Here is a 17,991-nt window from a genome sequence, read left to right as displayed (position 1 = left end):
ATCCTGTTCTGTTTGCTGTATTTGACCACTAGATAGAGTCTCTGGTGCTGAGGAAACTCTCATGGTGGAACACTGAGGAGCAGTGGATCCCTGACCCCACAGCCATGGAGCTGCCTGACCTCATCCTGGGTTCCCCATTGCTTGCCCTGGCAAACTGCAGACACTGGGGGCCTGGAGGGCCAGGGCAGCTCTCCAGGGGCAGTGCTGGGTGCTCAGAGGGGTGCCTGGGAAGCTCAGAAGGGTGCCTGGGGAGCTATGTTGCCAGGCTCATTGGGCACATTGCCTGCATTGAACAGCAACTTCTGCAAAATCACCCCATCTTTGTATAACATTTAGGTTTTGATGAATAGGCATTCTCTAATGGAAAGATATTTCAATTTGTGACTCGTTGTAACTGCTCTGTGAGGGCCCTTCCCATCAGCTCATGGCACTGCTACTGTCCTAGGAGGGCAGCTTAATCTAATAGACAGCTTTGTTTTACTAAATGGCTCTATTTCCTTGGTGGCATTAACTGAGTTAATGTGCTCATGGGATTGAGAGAAGCTAAACAGAATAGATTTCCTCATTATTGTTAATTCCTTTATCCATTTTGCACATTTGTCAATTTATGAAATTGAAACTTAGCTTTACAAAGCTGACTAGACATACTGTGTGCTGTCACAAGGCCCTTGAGCCCTTTAATTTAGAGTAACTGAGTCCATGGAGCAAATTTTCTCAGTGAAAGAAGAATCTTGTCCTACTGCTGAAGACCTCTGTCTGTCAAGCATATTTTCATATCCTTATTTTCATTTTATTTTGAGCAGTCGTTGATTGGATTTTTAGAAGCTAGTTCTATTTTGTTTCCTCTGTGTTATGCTCTGCAACTATTTTAGCACAATCTATTTTAATTCAATAAATAATAATAAAAAATAGATTAAGACAGATAAGAGAGATAGTTGCATGGTCGAGGTGTCTGTACCCACAGAAGAGCAAAGGCCATGGTAGGTAGGGTCCATATCCTTGCCATGAACCTCTCTCATGTTTGTTATCTCCTGTTGAAGTCAGTGTCAGTGGCAAGAGCCGCTGTCACCAGACAGGACTGCAGGGCTTTTGTCCCAGGCAGGTTTTCCAGTTGCAAAGTATCTATTTACAGTCCTGATCCCTTCTGCTGAAATATTACCTGAGCACAAAAGTCTGGGTCAGCCACTTGAGTAGAAAGAGATCCATGTCCGACTGAATTAGGAGGTGCACAGGCTGGCTCTGAGTGGGATTTAATGTGATAATGCCCAAGGAAATGGTGGCCAGCTCTGTTTAACTCCTAATGGTTACACTTGCTGCAGACTTCGTGTCTCAGTGTTGGTACAGCCCCAATTTGGGCCTGTGGTGAGCACATCCTATGGGCAAAAGTCTCTTCAGAGTAAAACCCCAACCAAAAGAGTTGGCTCAAGTAGTGAACATAGGAGAAAATGCTGCTTTTAATAATGATTTCCTATTTTTGGATCTGTCATCTTCACCACATGTGTCAGTTATGGGTGAATTACTGTAGCTGTTGTTTCATCTCAGATTTGTTTCTCTTTTTGACTTGCATTCAGAGAGACTGCTGTTATTCTCACATGACTTCTGTTGGTCATTTCCTGTTGGAATTTCAAGTTCAAAAATTTCCAACATCTTATGTGAAGTCTGTGGAACAGCAGAGAATTCTTTATATCAATCTGAGCCTGATAGACTGTATTCCTCCATTCCCTGCATCTCCACAGAAGGGTACAAGATGTATACACTATAGATGCCTTCTCTGGTTTTATTCCAGTTGGGGAAAAGATATTTCACTTCTTTTGCAACCATGCTTAATAACCCCTTAAAAAAAATATTTGATTCACACCAGTTCCACTTCTTGTTTTCCTAGCAATTCCTTCCTTATAACTCATTTGCCTGCCTAAAGTCCATTTTTTATTTCAGAAAAAGCATGTCAGCTCAGCTTCATTTTTCACCTGTTCCTGGATCTAGTGGACTCATTTCCCTTCTGTTGCTGTGCTGTGAAATAATGGCCAGTGGAAATGTCTGCAGCAGTACATCAGTACAGAGCTCACACTGTACTTCTTGGTGGTAGTGAGAGGGAGCTGATGGGCTTCCTGTTGTACCTATAAAAAGCTTGGTGATGATCCTGGTAGTTTTGCATCCTCACCATTGGGTTGCTGTGCTTCCCTCACCTTCTGTTCCCCAAACATGGCCGCACTCTCCTTGACAACTGGCTGCTGCTGTCTGGGATTCCTATTTCTCACTTCTCCACAGTGTGTTTGCCAGAAGGGAAGCCATGAAGGCAGTGTTTCACCTTCCTTCATATTGGTCTCACTCCCACCTTTAACTTTTGACATCCAAGTGTTACCTGGATTTGTTTTTATACATCTGTACTTCTGCTCCTAAGCGCTGTCATACATCCAAACAAAATACTTGCTGGATCCTTTCATAGGTATTTTTTTTATCTTTTCTTCCATCCTTTGGAAATTTACTGGACACCCAGCAGTCTCTTTTCAAATCTCCAGGATCTGAAGTCTTGCTTAAAATCACTGCTGCTCTTCCTTAGTGGCAAGGAGGGCTGGCAGGATCAGCACTCCTTCTAATAGCTTTTCTTGTGTGGAGGTTTAGAACTAAATATGTTAATACTATGTTGGTAAATATAAGTTAATTGTATTTAAAAAGTAGATTAAAGTATTTAATAGTCACTTAAATTTGTATGGTATAAAAGCATGTTAAAACTATCTGGGTCATGAAAACTTGTTCCTCCTTCTCACGTATGACTTTCCTAAATCTGTTTGAGAAGCGGAACTCAGACTTTTTTTAAACTATTTGTATAAATATGGCTGAATGCCTCATTTTCAACCTGCAATAATTCATTGCCTAAATTTAGGACAGGTGTAAGATGGCAAAATCTTGCCTGCATAATGAAAAACTTATTGAAGTTCAGTCTGATGTACTCCTGACTCTTTGGGCTTCTGAAAGCCCACCTGGGAGCCCTGTTCCCTCCAAGCATCACAGAGGCCTTAGAAGAAGAGGGGCTGAGTTGTGAAAATGCTGTACTTGCCATCACTGCAGGCATAATTGTTCCAGGCTTCTTTTTTTTAGCTCTGAACAAAAGCCAGAATCTCCCTGTTTTTCAGGTTGTGAAACCTCTGCTTTCTAGATGCTGTGCAGGGACAAAAGTTGTTCATTTGGATACAGAAGTTCATAGCAAAACCAGATGCATCTGTAAGGGGAGGGAGCAAGACAAGGACACTGTCTCTTGTGTGTGCCATAGGGGCAACTGGAATGCAGGCCTTGGAGACTCCTTGGAAAATCCCCTGGAAACCTCAATGTTATTTCTAAGATCAGAAGAGTTACAGTGGTGAAATCATGAGTTATTTCAAATAGCACATGATTTAGCTCCCACTTTCTGATCTGCTCATCTAGAGGAGCAGAAACTGAGTCCATTACTGTCATGATTAATGGAGTTATGGGTGTCCTTGACATGCAAGTTTGCATGGGCTGGCAGAGAGGACAGTGAGAGCCATCGGAACTCCTAGGGAGGCACTCCAGCTGTAAACAGAGAGAGCTAATACAGTCAGCACAGCAAGCTGTGGGCAAAGCATAGCTGCTCACCCTGGATGTGGTTCGGAGAGTGATGGGGCAAAATCTGTCCTTTAAATGTGCTCTGTTCCTGCTTTCCTTTCTCCACATGTGGTGAGGTCTGTGCTGAGGCTGCAGCCTTTCAGAGGGTCCTGTACCACAGCAGCCTCTGCACCTTGGTATTTGTACAGCATAGTTGCATCTCAGCCTTTGTTATTTTGATGGACTATGTCATTGCATGTTCTGGTAACGTTTAGTAAATCTGTTTATTTGGATGAAAGTGGGGCTGAGCAGCTTTTCATTAGAGAACCTGAACTTCAGCATTGCCAGGGAGGAACATGTCAGCCAGTGTGTAGTTAGGTGTCTCTGAAGGACAGCCTTTGCAGGAAGTAAATATCATTGTTGCTGGTGCATCCCTCTAAAGATTTAACCACTGCTAACATGCTTTCAGACTAAAAGCTGTTCAGAATAGATTGAGACTGAAAATGCTTGAAATGGCTAATGGAGTTTGAACTCCATTTTCAAATGCTAAATTCACCATGTCGCTGGGAGGTGTTACTGCCTGAAAACATTATTCCTAATCAGTGCTTGAGAAGGAGCAGTATTAACTTCTGTGCTTCACTGTAGAAGGTGAATGTGGCAAGACAATGTGCTTAGTGAAATTGCACCTTATAGCTCATCCAACACCTGAGGCTGACAGCTTATGCAGATGAGACAGCCTGGCAGTGCCAGAAATCATGGTTGGATATAGGATATTTATATAAAATAAATTAAAAATAATTAAGAAATATTATAGACTTGAATGCTTTAGGCTGATACCTGCATTATTTGATTACCACAGTTTGCATGCACAAATGAGAGGGTAATTGGTCTCTGGGTTGAACAAACAATTGTCATGATTGCTTAAACATTAGAAAATTAGGCTGAATTCACAGCATATTTATAAATACTGAATTCTCTAAATAAAATCTCTGATTTTTTGGATGACTGTTTCAGAAGCATATATTCTGTTGTTGAAATTTAGTTCTTTTCTGAATAAAGCAGTTTTGGTGAATAATGCTATGCCTGATCAGCCTTTAAGAGCATTTAACTTTGAAAGTCATCAACTATGAACAGGAAGAGCCTTTGTGGCCAGGCTTTTGCAGCTAAGTGGTTAAACCTAACCAGTTCTCAGAAGGGAAGTTCTTTGTAGTTTTTAACACGAGTTTAAATATAACAATATGCAACATTTTCCATGTCTCAATTCTTTGTAAATAAACCTGTGATATTCTTTGTCAAAGTCTACAAAGGCAACAAGCCCAGTGTTACCTGATTTCTCAGGTTTGTAGGGCTGTGGTTGTTTTCTTTCTTTCAAGTGCAGTCTTGTTGGGAAGGACAGTGGGGGAATGTACTTGTTGGCAAAGCAGTGGGCTTGGGTTACCTGTCTTGTCCAGCTACAGTATTTTTAACAGGCTGTGTAAGGACAGGGAGGCAAATGGCCCCACTAAGGCAAATATTAGCTCTCTCAACCAGTGTGTTCATATCATTTGTCAAGAAGTGTTGTATTAGGTAAAAAAACTGACTTGCTCTATATCTTACCTACAAAAAAAGATACTTGAAACTATTTTCTGTGCAATATGTGGAGCAGGCAAGTTTTGCTGTGGGCAAGCAGAACAGGTCTCTGAAGCTTATTCACCACCATGACAGGGTCAGAGTGAGGTACAGGGTGCATTACATCTGCATTACAAGCTCCATATCAGAGGCCACAGGGGCACCCCAGGCTTTCCAGCTGTGCTCAGGGATTGTGTCTTGTTGTGACTGCTTAAAAAACTTCACTGCTTAAAATGTCACATATGTGTGAAGTAAAAGGAATAAGGTGCCTTTCAGAGACTGAGAGTACTGCTGGGAAGTCCCTAAGCAACCAAGAATTCAGACATCTATTACTAAGCATGGCCTGAAAATTCATACTTCTCTACCTTTACTCATAGACTCAATGATTGTGTAAATCATTTCATGCAGGCATTGGTAACACAGATGGGTAGAGCCCAGGAACCCACATTTTAGAAAACTGTGCTCTGTTTGTCAGAACAATGGGATTTTTTTTCCCTTTCTGGTGTCTATGAGGCCCCCATCATTTTTTGTAAGAGCCATGGTTTAATCATATTGTATCCTGAGCTCTCCAGATGAAGCAGAAGTTTGGGGAATCCCATGATGTTTCTGCCTGAGTGATACGTGGCGTTTTTTCATAACAACTCATGTGGAAAGTGATGGAGGGAAATCAGAGCAGTTCACATAAACTCTAAGGAAAAAATGCAGTCAATAATATCCAGGCACTTGTGTAGAGTTTGGGTGCTTCAGTTTATGGAGAGAAAACATCACCTTTTATTCTGAGGGTGAGGATATGGAGGAGAGCCTCCAGGGATGCAGGATGTACTGCAAGCTGCTTCATGGGATTAGTACGTGGTGATTCTTCATACTAAACCAGTTGTATGCCTCAGGCCTTCCTCTGGAAACTGTGGGTCTTTCTGTAATGGAAGACAAAATGTGTTTGGGAGGCCAGATTTGTCTGGTTTCAGTCCTTTGCTGTCCTGAATGACAGGGTTACTCCATTGTAACAGAGAGCATAATCTGGGCTGCTGGGCATTGATTTTGGTTGTTTTCTCTTATGGCAGAGAAAATGAGTGGGTCAGATCTGTAGGTTAATTGAAAATACCCCAAAGCTTCCTCTTGTGAGCCTTGTGCAAAGTGGCTGCCTTGGCCAGCCCCAGGGTCACACAGGCACTGCTGGTGGCCCTGGCCTCTTGCTGTCCTGCTGGGAGCCAAGAGCAGCTTGGCTCCTTGTGGAGAACTTCAGGAGATCCACTTCTCTCTGTGGTTTCCTGCTCTGGGGCCTGACAAGACAGCTCAGCCAGCAGCTGCTTTCAGAAACAGGGCTTAATTTGTGGAGGCTGGAAAAGGCTGCAGGCAGTGCCAGTGTCCTGCTGCCTGTGCCCACAGGTGGGAATGTCCCTCTGAGAAGCTGCTGCCTGGTTCTCCTTGCTTTCCAGCCATGGAGCAGTCCTGTGGCACTCCTTTTGCAGCTTCCTCTGCTCCTCTTGAATCAAAGCTTTTAGTTCTGTCTCCACATTCCTCCCCAAAAAGGCATGGGGTGGAGAAGGGAAGTGGAGGAAGCAAGTATCACTGTTGGATTTGGCATGGATGTCTGGGAGAGGATGTAGGGAAAACTTGACTTTTTTTTTATCAGAAACCTCAGAGACTGAAGGAACTTTGCTTGGAACAGTTTTATTCCCAGAAATCTACTTGAACACTGTTCTTGCTCATAATTAATGCCTTAGCTGATAGTATTGAATGGTGTGTGTGGGCAGGAGCTGGGTTGCAGTTGTCGGTATGCATGTGTATTGGCTGCACGACAAACTGAAAAATGCAAGCCATGATAGCAAGGTTCTTAACCTCTTCCTGAGACACAACTGCTCTTCTCTTTGACTAAATTGCTTTTTTTGTTTGTTTGTTTATTGTCAGATAGACACAATTTCACTGGAAATCAGGACACTGTATCCTTCTGTACCTGAAGATGCGGAACAAAAAGCAGAAAATTTATTTGTTAGAGAGGTGAGTATCTAATTTTAAATGCAGCCAAGACTTTGGGGGAGGTTTGCTATGTTTATAATTAGCATCTTTTTTCTTTTAATGCGCTTTAGGTGATTTGAATCGGGTTTGAATTTTGAAGGCCAGTAGGAGGGGGGAGGGTTAACAGCATGCCTGCAGTTGCCCATTATGAGATGTTTGTATCTAGAAAAAATGCAAATGCACTGAATTAGCCTGTCATTGTACTGTTTTCCAGCTGCATTCCCTGTCACCACTAGTCCACTGATATTGATGTTGGTATTTTTACATCGCTGCTAATGATCGGTGATCTGCATGTGCTCTGCACTTTGAAAATATTGATGCCTTTCCAAAAATAGATAACCAATTGGCACTGCTTTAGACTCTTAGGTTTACACTTTTATTGCAAGGTATGTTTCTCATTTGGAGGTGTACATATGAGGAGTAGGTGCACTGTAAAGGGTGTTTAGGGGTTTCTATTTATTGTCAGTATTTAGAGTCTGTTTGGCTTTACCATAACAGAAAGTTCAAGTTCTTCCTTGACAGTTAGAGGCCCACCAGGAGTGAAAAATTTCTCTGTCTTTAAAAAACCCCTACGGTTGTATTGTTTCCATACCTGATCTCAGATTGTAGAGAAGCTTTCTCATCCTGCTGCCTCAGGAATATTTTGTGTTGTCACTGGTTTTATCATTTTGAAGGACTTCAGAGGAGCTGGTTGCACTGTTCAAAGGAATTTACTTTAGATGAACCCCTGAACATTCCCATCTTTCATTATGGAAGTACAAAACACCTTACCATTTGCATTAACAAAACAGGTTTATGAAACCGAATTTTTGGCCAGCTTTGAGGAGGAGTTAAATTCCAAGCACTTATGATTAGCCCATAATGTGATGGCTTTCAGCCTTTTTTTCACAGATCGGGATTTTTCACACCTTGCTTCTGGTCTGAAAAAGTATTTCATATGTGCTATAATTGCAAGGGAAAACTGTGAGGAAAAGTCAGTCACAGACAAGCACAGGGATTAGAAATCCCTAAGTCCAAAATGTAGCTGTTGAATTGTATGCAATGTGACATTTTACAGGCTGGCCCTATTTCTTTTCAGCAGATTTTAAAAGAGCAATAATAATTTACTACCGGCTCAGATTGCCTGAATTTTGCCATTTCTGTTAATCTGGCAGCAGTGTTAAAAGATAACATAGCTTGTGGAGTTATCTACCTTCCCAGAAGCCTCACTGCCCTTTCAGCACTTTAGGGTCTGCTTTTTATTTTAAGGTTCCACAAGTTGCAAGGTCAGCACTGCGCTCATGGCTTTACAGAGAATGTGGAGGGTCTAAAAATGGAACACGGTGCACAGTGCCTGGGAATCGTTACAGCTGAGTACACCAAGGGGATGCTAATGGCAACCTGGTAAAACACATATTGAGTGCATCTATTAGCTCTCTCTGCAGTACCAGGGAGCCAGGGGGAGGGGGACAGGAGAGCAAAGCAGTGGAAAAAACAGTACTGCCAGACTAAGGCTGTGCATGAAGAGTAGCATGGTAGAGACCCTGTTTAAAGTAGTAATGCGTGTGTTCCAATTTGCCACAAAGCCAAAAATTATGCATATATACACAATAAATTAAGCTTTATGAAGAGGATGGTTTCCAGTCCAAAATTAGGCAAAACTGAGCACGGGGCTCTGTGAAGATCTGTGGTGGTTGTCCCCTGCAGCAATTGCTGGGATGTTACTGCCCCAGCTGCAGCCTGTTGCGTTCATGGCAGGTGTTGGGCACTTGGGATGCTTGTACAGGAGTGGAGTTGGTGGCCTTCATTTCTGTCTTGGAACTGTGGAAAAGCCAACTCTTCACTCACTGAAGGAGTCTTGCTTCAGATATAGCACAGTATGAGCAGTGAAGGTGTCCACCTTGTGCACACTTGACTGTTGGTCACCTGGACTTGAGGCAACCCAGGATCAGATGCCTAATTCCTGATGAGACTCTGGGGAATGTCCAGCTCCACATGCTGAAGCCATTTTGGTATCAGCTGTCTCTGGCTGCTCACTGTCTCAGTACTTCAGCAAGTTGAGACAAAGACATGGAGCAAGTTGGTGAGCTCTAAAAGAGGGGTCTGATCTTGGAGGGGAAACCAATTTCTTCCATATGGTGCAGTGTGAGGTACTGAAACTTTTTAAGACCTTCATTATCTCTTCTCTCCTGTTTCTGGGTGATTGGTGGTGTTCAGATGGTCTTATCTACAAGACAAGGTCATTTGTAAAGGGCTGTCAAAAGTCTGTGATAATGCCTTAACATCCTGTCTGTCTCTGCCTTGGCTGTGTGTTTCCCACTGGTGGCAGTAGGAAAGCTTTTCCTCCACCTCCAGCCCTTTCGTTGCTACAGCCCTTCTAGGATGAGGGGCTTTTTTCCCCCAGCCCTTACCAAAATCCATACAAAGACAGCTTGGGGATTTGATCAGATTTCCCTTCCTCAAGCAACCCTGAACATCACTTAGAGGCACACCAGGAGGACTCAATTGCCTGGGCAGTATCAGTTTATGGATCCAAAAGAGCTGACAAGACGGATGGAGACAGATGAGGCTGATGTTGCTGAGGAAAGTTTTCAGTGTCAATGGCATTTGATGCTGTCCACCTGTAGTGGACAGGGGGGTTTCTGCCTTTGGTTCTCTATTGAGTTCTCTTAACACTGCTTTTGCATTGCTCAGGAACTCAAAACTTTCCTGGTTTGTGATATTGAAATGGGTGAGGCAGAAGAATTGACTTTAAATAAGATGTCTGACCACTTGTGTTTTGCTGAAACTGCAAAATGAAAATCTAAAACAAAATAAAACCAAGGCAAATAAATAATCCCTTAATAAGTATTTTATGCCTGCAAAGAGAATAAATATTTTGCATTTTATGATTGATTAATATCTGAGTCCCTTTATTAATTTATTTTTAAACCTAAGAGTCCCTTTATTAATTATTAATTTATACCTCCTAAGTATTAGCTTTATTTTAAAGTTAATACTTTGTGAATTGATTATTCCTATACCTGTAGCTGTATTAGGATATTTTCCTTCTGGATTTTTTCCACCTTAACTTTTCTTAGGCAGGAGCAGCCTGAGGAACTAAATCAGGTTCCAAGAAAGGATAAGTTTCCAGAAACTTTTAAAGCCAGAATAAAATTGTCTTCAGTTATTTGTTGTTTTAAGTATTCCTGACTTCCTTTGTCATGCTGCTTCCTTCCAAATTCTGAATTTTCTCATTCCTCACAGAGTTTGCTGCACGTCTGCTGCATTAATGCCAGTCAGCATTGCCCTCATGGTCCATGATTTTGGCAAAAAGAAAAATTCACTTCACTAGAAACAAAATTAAATTCTTCCTTATAGATAATTAAAAGCATTCCTAATATCACCTTTCCTAAGGCTATATCTTGAATATGCAGATCAAATGGGAATTCTTGGGATTTTCCCCACATTTCATTTGGAAATATAAGGAGATAAATCACTTTGCTATTCAAAGTTACATTCAGTTTGAGGAACCTAAACTACCTAACTGTAATGTATTTAATCCCATATTGGTTTGCAACAAGTCAGTATTTTCAGGAAGAATGCAGGCATGGCACACAAATACATGCTGTTTATGTGTGTGTATCTGTAGGAATAAAATTCTAGGCATATGTAAAAATAAAATGCAGAAAGTAAATAAATATTATTTGTCAACTGTCCTTTAAGAAAGGAGTTTAAGTCAGGTGATCCTTCCAAAAAATAAAAGGTGATTTGTGGATGAGTTTTTGGGAAATATGTTTACAGAGAGGGGCTGTCCCCATGAATGAGGAGGTGTAGGAGCTGTGCAGGGGCAGAAGGAGAAATCTTCCTGGGTGAGAAACAAATCAAAATGAAATAACAGTGTAGGAAAATTGCAGTTTCATTCAGTGAATAATGTAGTTAATTTTGTCTGTGATAATACAGTGTTCATGTGGGTGTCTCTGAACTTTCCTGTTGAGGTTTTCTAGATACACAAGAGGGAGTTGTCACTTGTAGTAAGCTTACAAAACCCTTGCTACTCATCTGAGGGAGTTTTTATTCAAGGAATTGCAGGTTGGGTTTACAGGATCTGTAAGTAATTACAAAACATGGGGTTTATTAATCACAATGTAAAAAAGCCACAGCCTACTGTATAGCTTCTGAAAATGGTGGTGTGTCCATAGTGTTGATTTTGGAGGCTTTAAGATTTGCAGACCACTCTGCATTGTTCTCTTTCCCCATCTTCAAAATCTAAGTTTTTTTCAGTGCACGAAAGAGCTGTAGTGTCAGGGCAAGACATAGATTATTAAAGGATAGTGAGCCTTTTGATAGCACAGAAGATAAATACTTGTTAAAATGTTTGATGCTTTGAAACAATAGTGTGTTTCAATGTTTTGGCCTGTTACTTGCCTGTGTCACTGGACTTTGTGTGAACTGTTATTTTGGGAAGTTCTGAGAGCCCCAGAATGCAGGTCCAGGTTGGCAGCGCCGCTGGTGATGCTGCCTTGCTCACTGGGCTGGATTTCCACCCAGGGTGATCTCAGCTCCTTCCAGCTCCCAAATACCCACACATTTCCTTCCTTTGGTGTTGCTGCTGAGGTCAGAGGAGAGAGGGGAGGCTCTGTGAGCAGGGCTGTGCACGTCATGGCAGAGCACAGAGCCACCTCTGCAGCTTCCTCTGCAGCGCCACGGCCACAGCCAGCTCTGAACATCCTGGCTTTCTGTTCCAGGCTCCTGCACGGGCTGGCCCTGCCCTGTTCCACCTCAGGAACAGCCACTCTGCCAGGCTGAGGACAGAGTTTCTCTGTGCATGCAGTTCCTCTTGTTCCACCAATGGCTTCTATTGTATCTACATCTCTATTTCTGAAGGCCACTAACTAGTGCTGGCTCAGAGAGGATATAGGCAGGGACATTGTTTCCTTTTTGTTTCCCTCACTTCCCCCTTTTTTTGTTTTTTCTTTTTGTTTATTTGGGTTTTTGTGAATTGGCTGGTTGGGTTTTTTTTTTTTTTTTTCCCTTCCAAAAAGTTCCTTTCCATTGCTGGGTAAATCTTAAATGTCTTTTTCACAGTGGTAGCCATCATGCTGTCATCACCAGAACCAGAGATAAGAAGTTACACGTGGAAAAAGTCTTCAGGATTGTCTGTCCCTGCAAGGAAAAATTAGGCCATCTGGACAAAAAGAAAAAAAAAGAAAAATTAAAAAAACAAAGGAAAGACCTTAGTTTGATAGGGCCTCTGGGAATGGGCTGTGCTGCCTGCCTGGTTAACAGAGCAGCAGAAAGTTCATTCAAGCGTGTGCCAAGCCTCCCACATCCCAAAACTTCCATTTCTCCATCTATATTTTTCCTCCCCCACAGTTCACTTGAGCTCAACAGCCCCTGCATTGGTGCCTCTGTTCTTTGCCAGGAAGTATCCAGCTCTAACCTCTTCTTGAAATCTCTGCCTCTATAAAGCTTTTACTTGCTTCTCAAATCAGGTTTGCACGTATTGTTCCTCCTTGCTAAAACTTAATTTCCAGTAATAATTTCCAACTTAAAAAAATCATTCTAAGTCGGTACAGTGAGCAGAAGTATTTAATTTTCAGATGGGATATTCTGAAGAGAAAATCTTTTTTTGGTGTTACTGTTTAAGTTAGCTCTAGTTTCCCCACAGAAGCTAGTTCAGAACAGTGGTAGCTCTTGCACTGGGTTGGCTTGTCTTTTGTGAATTTATTGAGTGATACTTGAATGTGCTGCTTTGTCCCCTTTGATTTTTATTTTGATTAGCTTTTTCTTGGAGGAGCACAATAAACCTTTATAGTTACAAGCTAAAATACTGTGGCCTGCTTTATATGTTATTCACAACTGCTTTTTTGAACACACCAGCCTATAATGTTTGCAATAAAAGCTGACATTGAGAGCTCTCTGTGGGCTTTAAATGCATCTATTAAATAAAATACTTAGTAATGAAAGTACCACAGGGGAAAAGTGGTCCTTTCTGTAGAAGGTTCTCTTGGTTTACATTTGCCAAGGAGAAAGGGAGTGATGTGTGAATTGGAGGGTCTGGGCTCACCCTCACAATGCTCTGTGACCTTCTCCTTGGCTTATGTAGAATAGAGAATATGTTTCTCTTGTAAGAGTATCCTTATAGCCTAGGTGACTGTCACACACATTTAACACAAATACAAGAGTGACCATGTTGTTTTATGAAGAATCATAAAACAGAAAGTTGGGTGTGAAGTGTTTTTTTTAATTATCTCTACATTCAGAGGCCGAGTGCAATCAGTGCTGGAGTGGTTTTCAGGGGTAGCTTTGAACCTGACCCTGGCAAGTGCAGAGAGAGTCAGTTCTAATGCTGGAATATTTTCTTCATTCTTCAGGAATATGGCATTATATTGTCTAATGGTCACACTTTATTCTGCATGCTGTAAAATAATGAGGTCTTGTGTCAGATGAGAAGGTAGATACTGAATCCACATGGAATGTGTTTACTGCCTTTGGTTGTGCTGAACTACCAGGGAGACAAGTGCCTGTAAATGTGCACCCGTTTCCTTGCCACCTTTTCCACACTCTAAACCAAATAAAGCTGTCACAGAAGACTCTGAATACAAAAAAGATTACTTCCTAAAATCATTTATGGCTGTGTACTCTGCCTATTTTGCGCAAGATTTAGAAAAAGAGATCTGTTAAGCCAGTGCTGAGTAATCTAGACAGCCCATCTGAGGTTTGCTCCAGCAGCCTCACAGTCCCCTCTCTGTCCCTCTGAGGCAAAGAGCCCTGTGCAAGCAATGACTCCCACGGGCACTTCAGAAGGAGCTGGAAATGAGAGAGGGAATACTCCCAGTTGAAGCAGTCAATCTTTTTATACTAATTTATAATTGTCCTTTTTTTCTCTTTCCTTCTACTTTCCCTGCACAGCTTTTGTTATTTAGACACCTTTGATCCATCTGTTATTCCATTCTATTTGACTCCTGGAGTCTCATGCCTTTCTGTGAGACTGTCTTTACTGCTCCCACCCCAGATTCTTTTCAGTCCTCCTGCTTCTTCTTCTACTGTAGATGCCCACCCTTTTCCTTCCTGATGTGCCTCCTTTTCTCTATGGTCTTGGGCAGCAACTTCTACTGTTGGCTTGATCCCTCTGTTTCTTCTTTTCCATCTCAGGTGGGCTGGTGCAAATTTTCAGGTGGGGTGTGGGGAGAAAACAATTCAATACAGTGGTGTAATCTTCAGCATACTGTACAAATATCAGTTTGCAATTTCCACTCTGTATGAAGAATCACTGGAAATTCTGACTTAGTGTCATTTTTCTTGTAGATGTGCACCTTAGCAATAACTGTACATATTTCATGCATCTTGTTGCCTTTCAAAATGTCATGTTGTGTTTAACTGCATTGATAAAAGTTCTGCATCAAATAAATTGCACAGATATTCTGGTCTATTTGACAGCACAGCCAAGCCTTTCTGTATAGTTCAGGTTTGACTTCCTTATTTTAGTGAGATTGATGTACAAAGAACAATTTTCAAAGGTGAATGCAAAACCTGCAAGAAAATTTTTAGACAGCAAAAACTGCATGATGGCATGACTGAGCAAATTCAGTGTAGAAGGGAAAATGAGACTGGTGAAAAATTATAATCCTATTAATATATTCCTGAACGTTACTAAGAGGTTCAAGATCAATCCTGAAGGGCAGAATAAGAAGTAGAGCACTTGTGCTGCAACAAGGGAGAATAAAAGAGTGAGGCAAATGTATTTACAGTGCAAGGCTTAGGTAATGAAACAGGATGCAAACAAAAAATGTGTAATCAATGTCCATGGAGGAAGTCAGGCCTAAACTAGATCATGTCTTTTGAGGCAGTAACTATATAATTTAATGATGCTTCCTAGAAAGCAGATGAGAATCAGTAAAGCATGTTAAATTGCTATCAGCTCCCTACTCCATCTTGTGTGATTCAGTGCATTTGATTTTAAAGGGAAATTGTGCATCAAAATACGGAAACATATGACTCTGGCTTTCCTTTAAGAACTGAGCATTCAGTTCTAAAGGAGAAGAATATGTTCTCTAGCATGTAGGCTGCCCAGAACTTTATCAGTTCTCTAGCCTTCTTGAGTCTGAACCCTTGGAGTAATTCTATTGTATTGTTTGTGTTTCTTCTTTTTAGGCTTGTAAATACTACAGTTCCCACTGGCATGTTGTGAACTACAAATATGAATCCTATTCAGAAGACTTTCGACACTTACCACAGTAAGAACTCACATAAGTTCCCTTTTTCCATTATTTTTTTCCCATTAAGCTTGTGTTATTTGCTAAGCCTTGTCCATATTTGCACTTTCCTTTGTCTTCTAAGCTGTGCTTGTTTTACCGTATTTTTAGTGCCTTGCATTTTTAAAAAGGGGAAGCAAAGGTCCTTCAGAAAAGTTCCAGACTCTGCAGAATTCACTGGTATCAACAAACTCCATTAGTGCTGATTCAAATCCTTACAAGTGTATTTGCATTTTCAGAGCACAGTTGATACAGGAGAGGTGGCTTTTCCTTTTCCTTAATAATGCATAAATGTCACTCACCTTTCACTGGGATTCATTCTCCTTTTAGTTCATCTGTGGAACAGAGAGTAGGATTTCAGTGCTTTATGGCTGCATTGTACAGCAGAGCTGGGTGCACTGATGGTACAAGGCACTGGAGGTGTGCCAGTGTCAGGGCAGGAGGCATTTCTCCTGTGCTTGGAGGCACACGAACATGAAAATCACTAGAAAAGTGCTGGGAGGAGCAGGAACAAATTCCTTGACTTGAGTGGAAAGAAACGAAGAATCTAGTGCTCATTCCTACATGCAGGAGTTTCTACCCATACTCTTGTTTCTGGAAGGTTTGTGTCCTGCCCTTGAGGAAGGTTTTAGAGAGTAGTTACCAAAATCACCAAGAGCCAGAATGAGCTGTTTTACTGCCTCTTTCATGGAGTTTATGTCATTAAAATTAACTGTATGAAAAAGGTTTTTACCTGCACATAAGACAGGAATGCGTGAGTGCTCCAAGCTTGGCTTGGATGGAACCTAGTAATAACTTCATTGCTGCAAGAACTGAAAAAACTCAATTTTATGAGTCGTATGGCCCAGTTAGATGCTGTGTTCAGAAGGTTTTGCACACCTTCCTTTAGACCTGCATTTGCTCTTGTAGGTTGGCATTTTTATGAGCAGCGTACGTGGTAGTACAAAAAGCCATTAAGAGCAGTTTTGCTAATCAGAGATTATAAAAACACCCTTTCTTAAATACCCAGCCTGCTGATTGGTTTAGAAAATTAATGCATTTAGTGCTCAAGAGAAATGGTTGTAGCACAGCAGTTTTCCATTTAACCTTAAATGTCTTCACTCTTATGAAATATGCATGGGGCAGATGTGGGTGCATTACTATGCACAAAAGTACATTTTAGCTGATTACATACATCCCCTTCTGCAAAGGATATTTTAGTGTGGTGCTTAATGGGATTTGCTTTCATGGGTTCATGCTCCAGGGGTACCAGGGGTACCTTACATCTTACTTTTTCCCCCTGCTGGCACATACATTGTACTGAGGATTATACTGACACCAGATCTTGTGTCTTGTATCTCTTAAGGAAGGTTTGGGTGCCACACTTGTTGATATTTCAGACACAAAGTTATAGCAGGGCTTGTCTGCATTTCGTTTGCTGGAAACTGCCATGGCTTTTGAGCTTAACATACCTTTAACAGATCTGGTTTGAGATCCACCTCATTTCATATTGTTTCCAGCCTCTTCTACCTTGATTTGCATGTTCATATTACAAAGTTTGATGTTTTAGACTAAACCTTTTCAAGAAAAATAGGGACTTGGTCCTGGTCATTGTACTGTATCTCACTGTTGATAGTTCTGGATCTTTTTACCATTTTTACTGGTTTTTGTTCCAGTTGAAGAAACCTGCTGTCATACTTTCAGAAATCCGAACATATTTTTGTATCAACTCCCTTATGGGAAGTCATTGTGCACTGGATGAGTGTTAAGTGTTTAGCTTTACATTGTGGGAAAGGAATATCATTTACAATACCAGTTATAACTGTGGCTAAAGTAATTCCCTTCACTGAGGGAGTGCTGAACTTCCCGGTGGGCTTTTCCATGCATAAACAAGCATATTGGGTCTCAGCAGCTTTCAGCAGTGCTGAAGGACTGACTTCATGTGCTTGAGGCTGTGCTGGGTCACACAGTCATGCAACACCTCGAGGAATGGCTGCATGGTGTAGCAGATTTTTGTCAGAGTTGTTTTTTCAGAATGCTGACCCCTTCTGATTGGGAGCAGCTGCTGTGTGATGCTGAGGGCAGGCAGCGAGTGCTCAGCATGTCCACTGCAGCCCCGCTGTGGTGCCAGGACAGAGCTCAGTGCTGTGTGCATGACAGCATCAAAATATTTAGCAATTGCTTTGGTTTTTCTCTGAGTGTGTTCCTCCTTGGGGGTTTTTCTCAGCTCTTTCTAACCCCTTAAATTCCTCTCTGTGAGCTCTCACTACCTCTTTTACACCATGTTTTATGCTTTGTGCCGGTGTGCTCTTGCTTTTTGAGCAAGTGGATGGGTGGGAAAAGATTAGGGTTTGCTTAGTGTGTGCTGTGCTGACTGTCTGGGAGCAGAAAGAGTCATTAGCAAAATTTTTGCTGCTGTTTAGAGGAAACCTGGATCACTTGGTAGATATTTCAGGTCTGGTACCTCTTTTTTTGTAAAAGAATTTTTAACAGCTTCCCTTGGTTGCATTGGAAAACCTGCAATGGTTTTCCATCACAAATATCCTGACTATTAAAACTTTACAGATATCAAAAATGCCAGTAGATTGTAAATGTCGTTTTATTGAAAACA

The 17,991-nt window shown here is 41.5% G+C and overlaps 1 protein-coding gene across 2 annotated transcripts in view; it reads left to right on the top strand.

The window, feature by feature from the left end:
- Nucleotides 1-17,991, top strand: part of DOCK10 (dedicator of cytokinesis 10) — a 144,159-nt gene that overhangs the window by 57,536 nt on the left and 68,632 nt on the right. For both annotated transcript variants that reach the window (XM_054515907.1, XM_054515908.1), the window contains exons 3-4: nt 7,078-7,167; nt 15,301-15,383. In XM_054515907.1, coding sequence (XP_054371882.1) covers nt 7,078-7,167; nt 15,301-15,383 — 173 coding nt within the window. The remainder of the gene's footprint in view (nt 1-7,077; nt 7,168-15,300; nt 15,384-17,991) is intronic.

This window comes from Molothrus ater, chromosome 10, assembly GCF_012460135.2.
Source record: "Molothrus ater isolate BHLD 08-10-18 breed brown headed cowbird chromosome 10, BPBGC_Mater_1.1, whole genome shotgun sequence".
Taxonomy (NCBI): domain Eukaryota; kingdom Metazoa; phylum Chordata; class Aves; order Passeriformes; family Icteridae; genus Molothrus; species Molothrus ater.
Note: the sequence above shows the minus strand (reverse complement) of the source record. Positions and strands in the feature narration are given on the sequence as shown.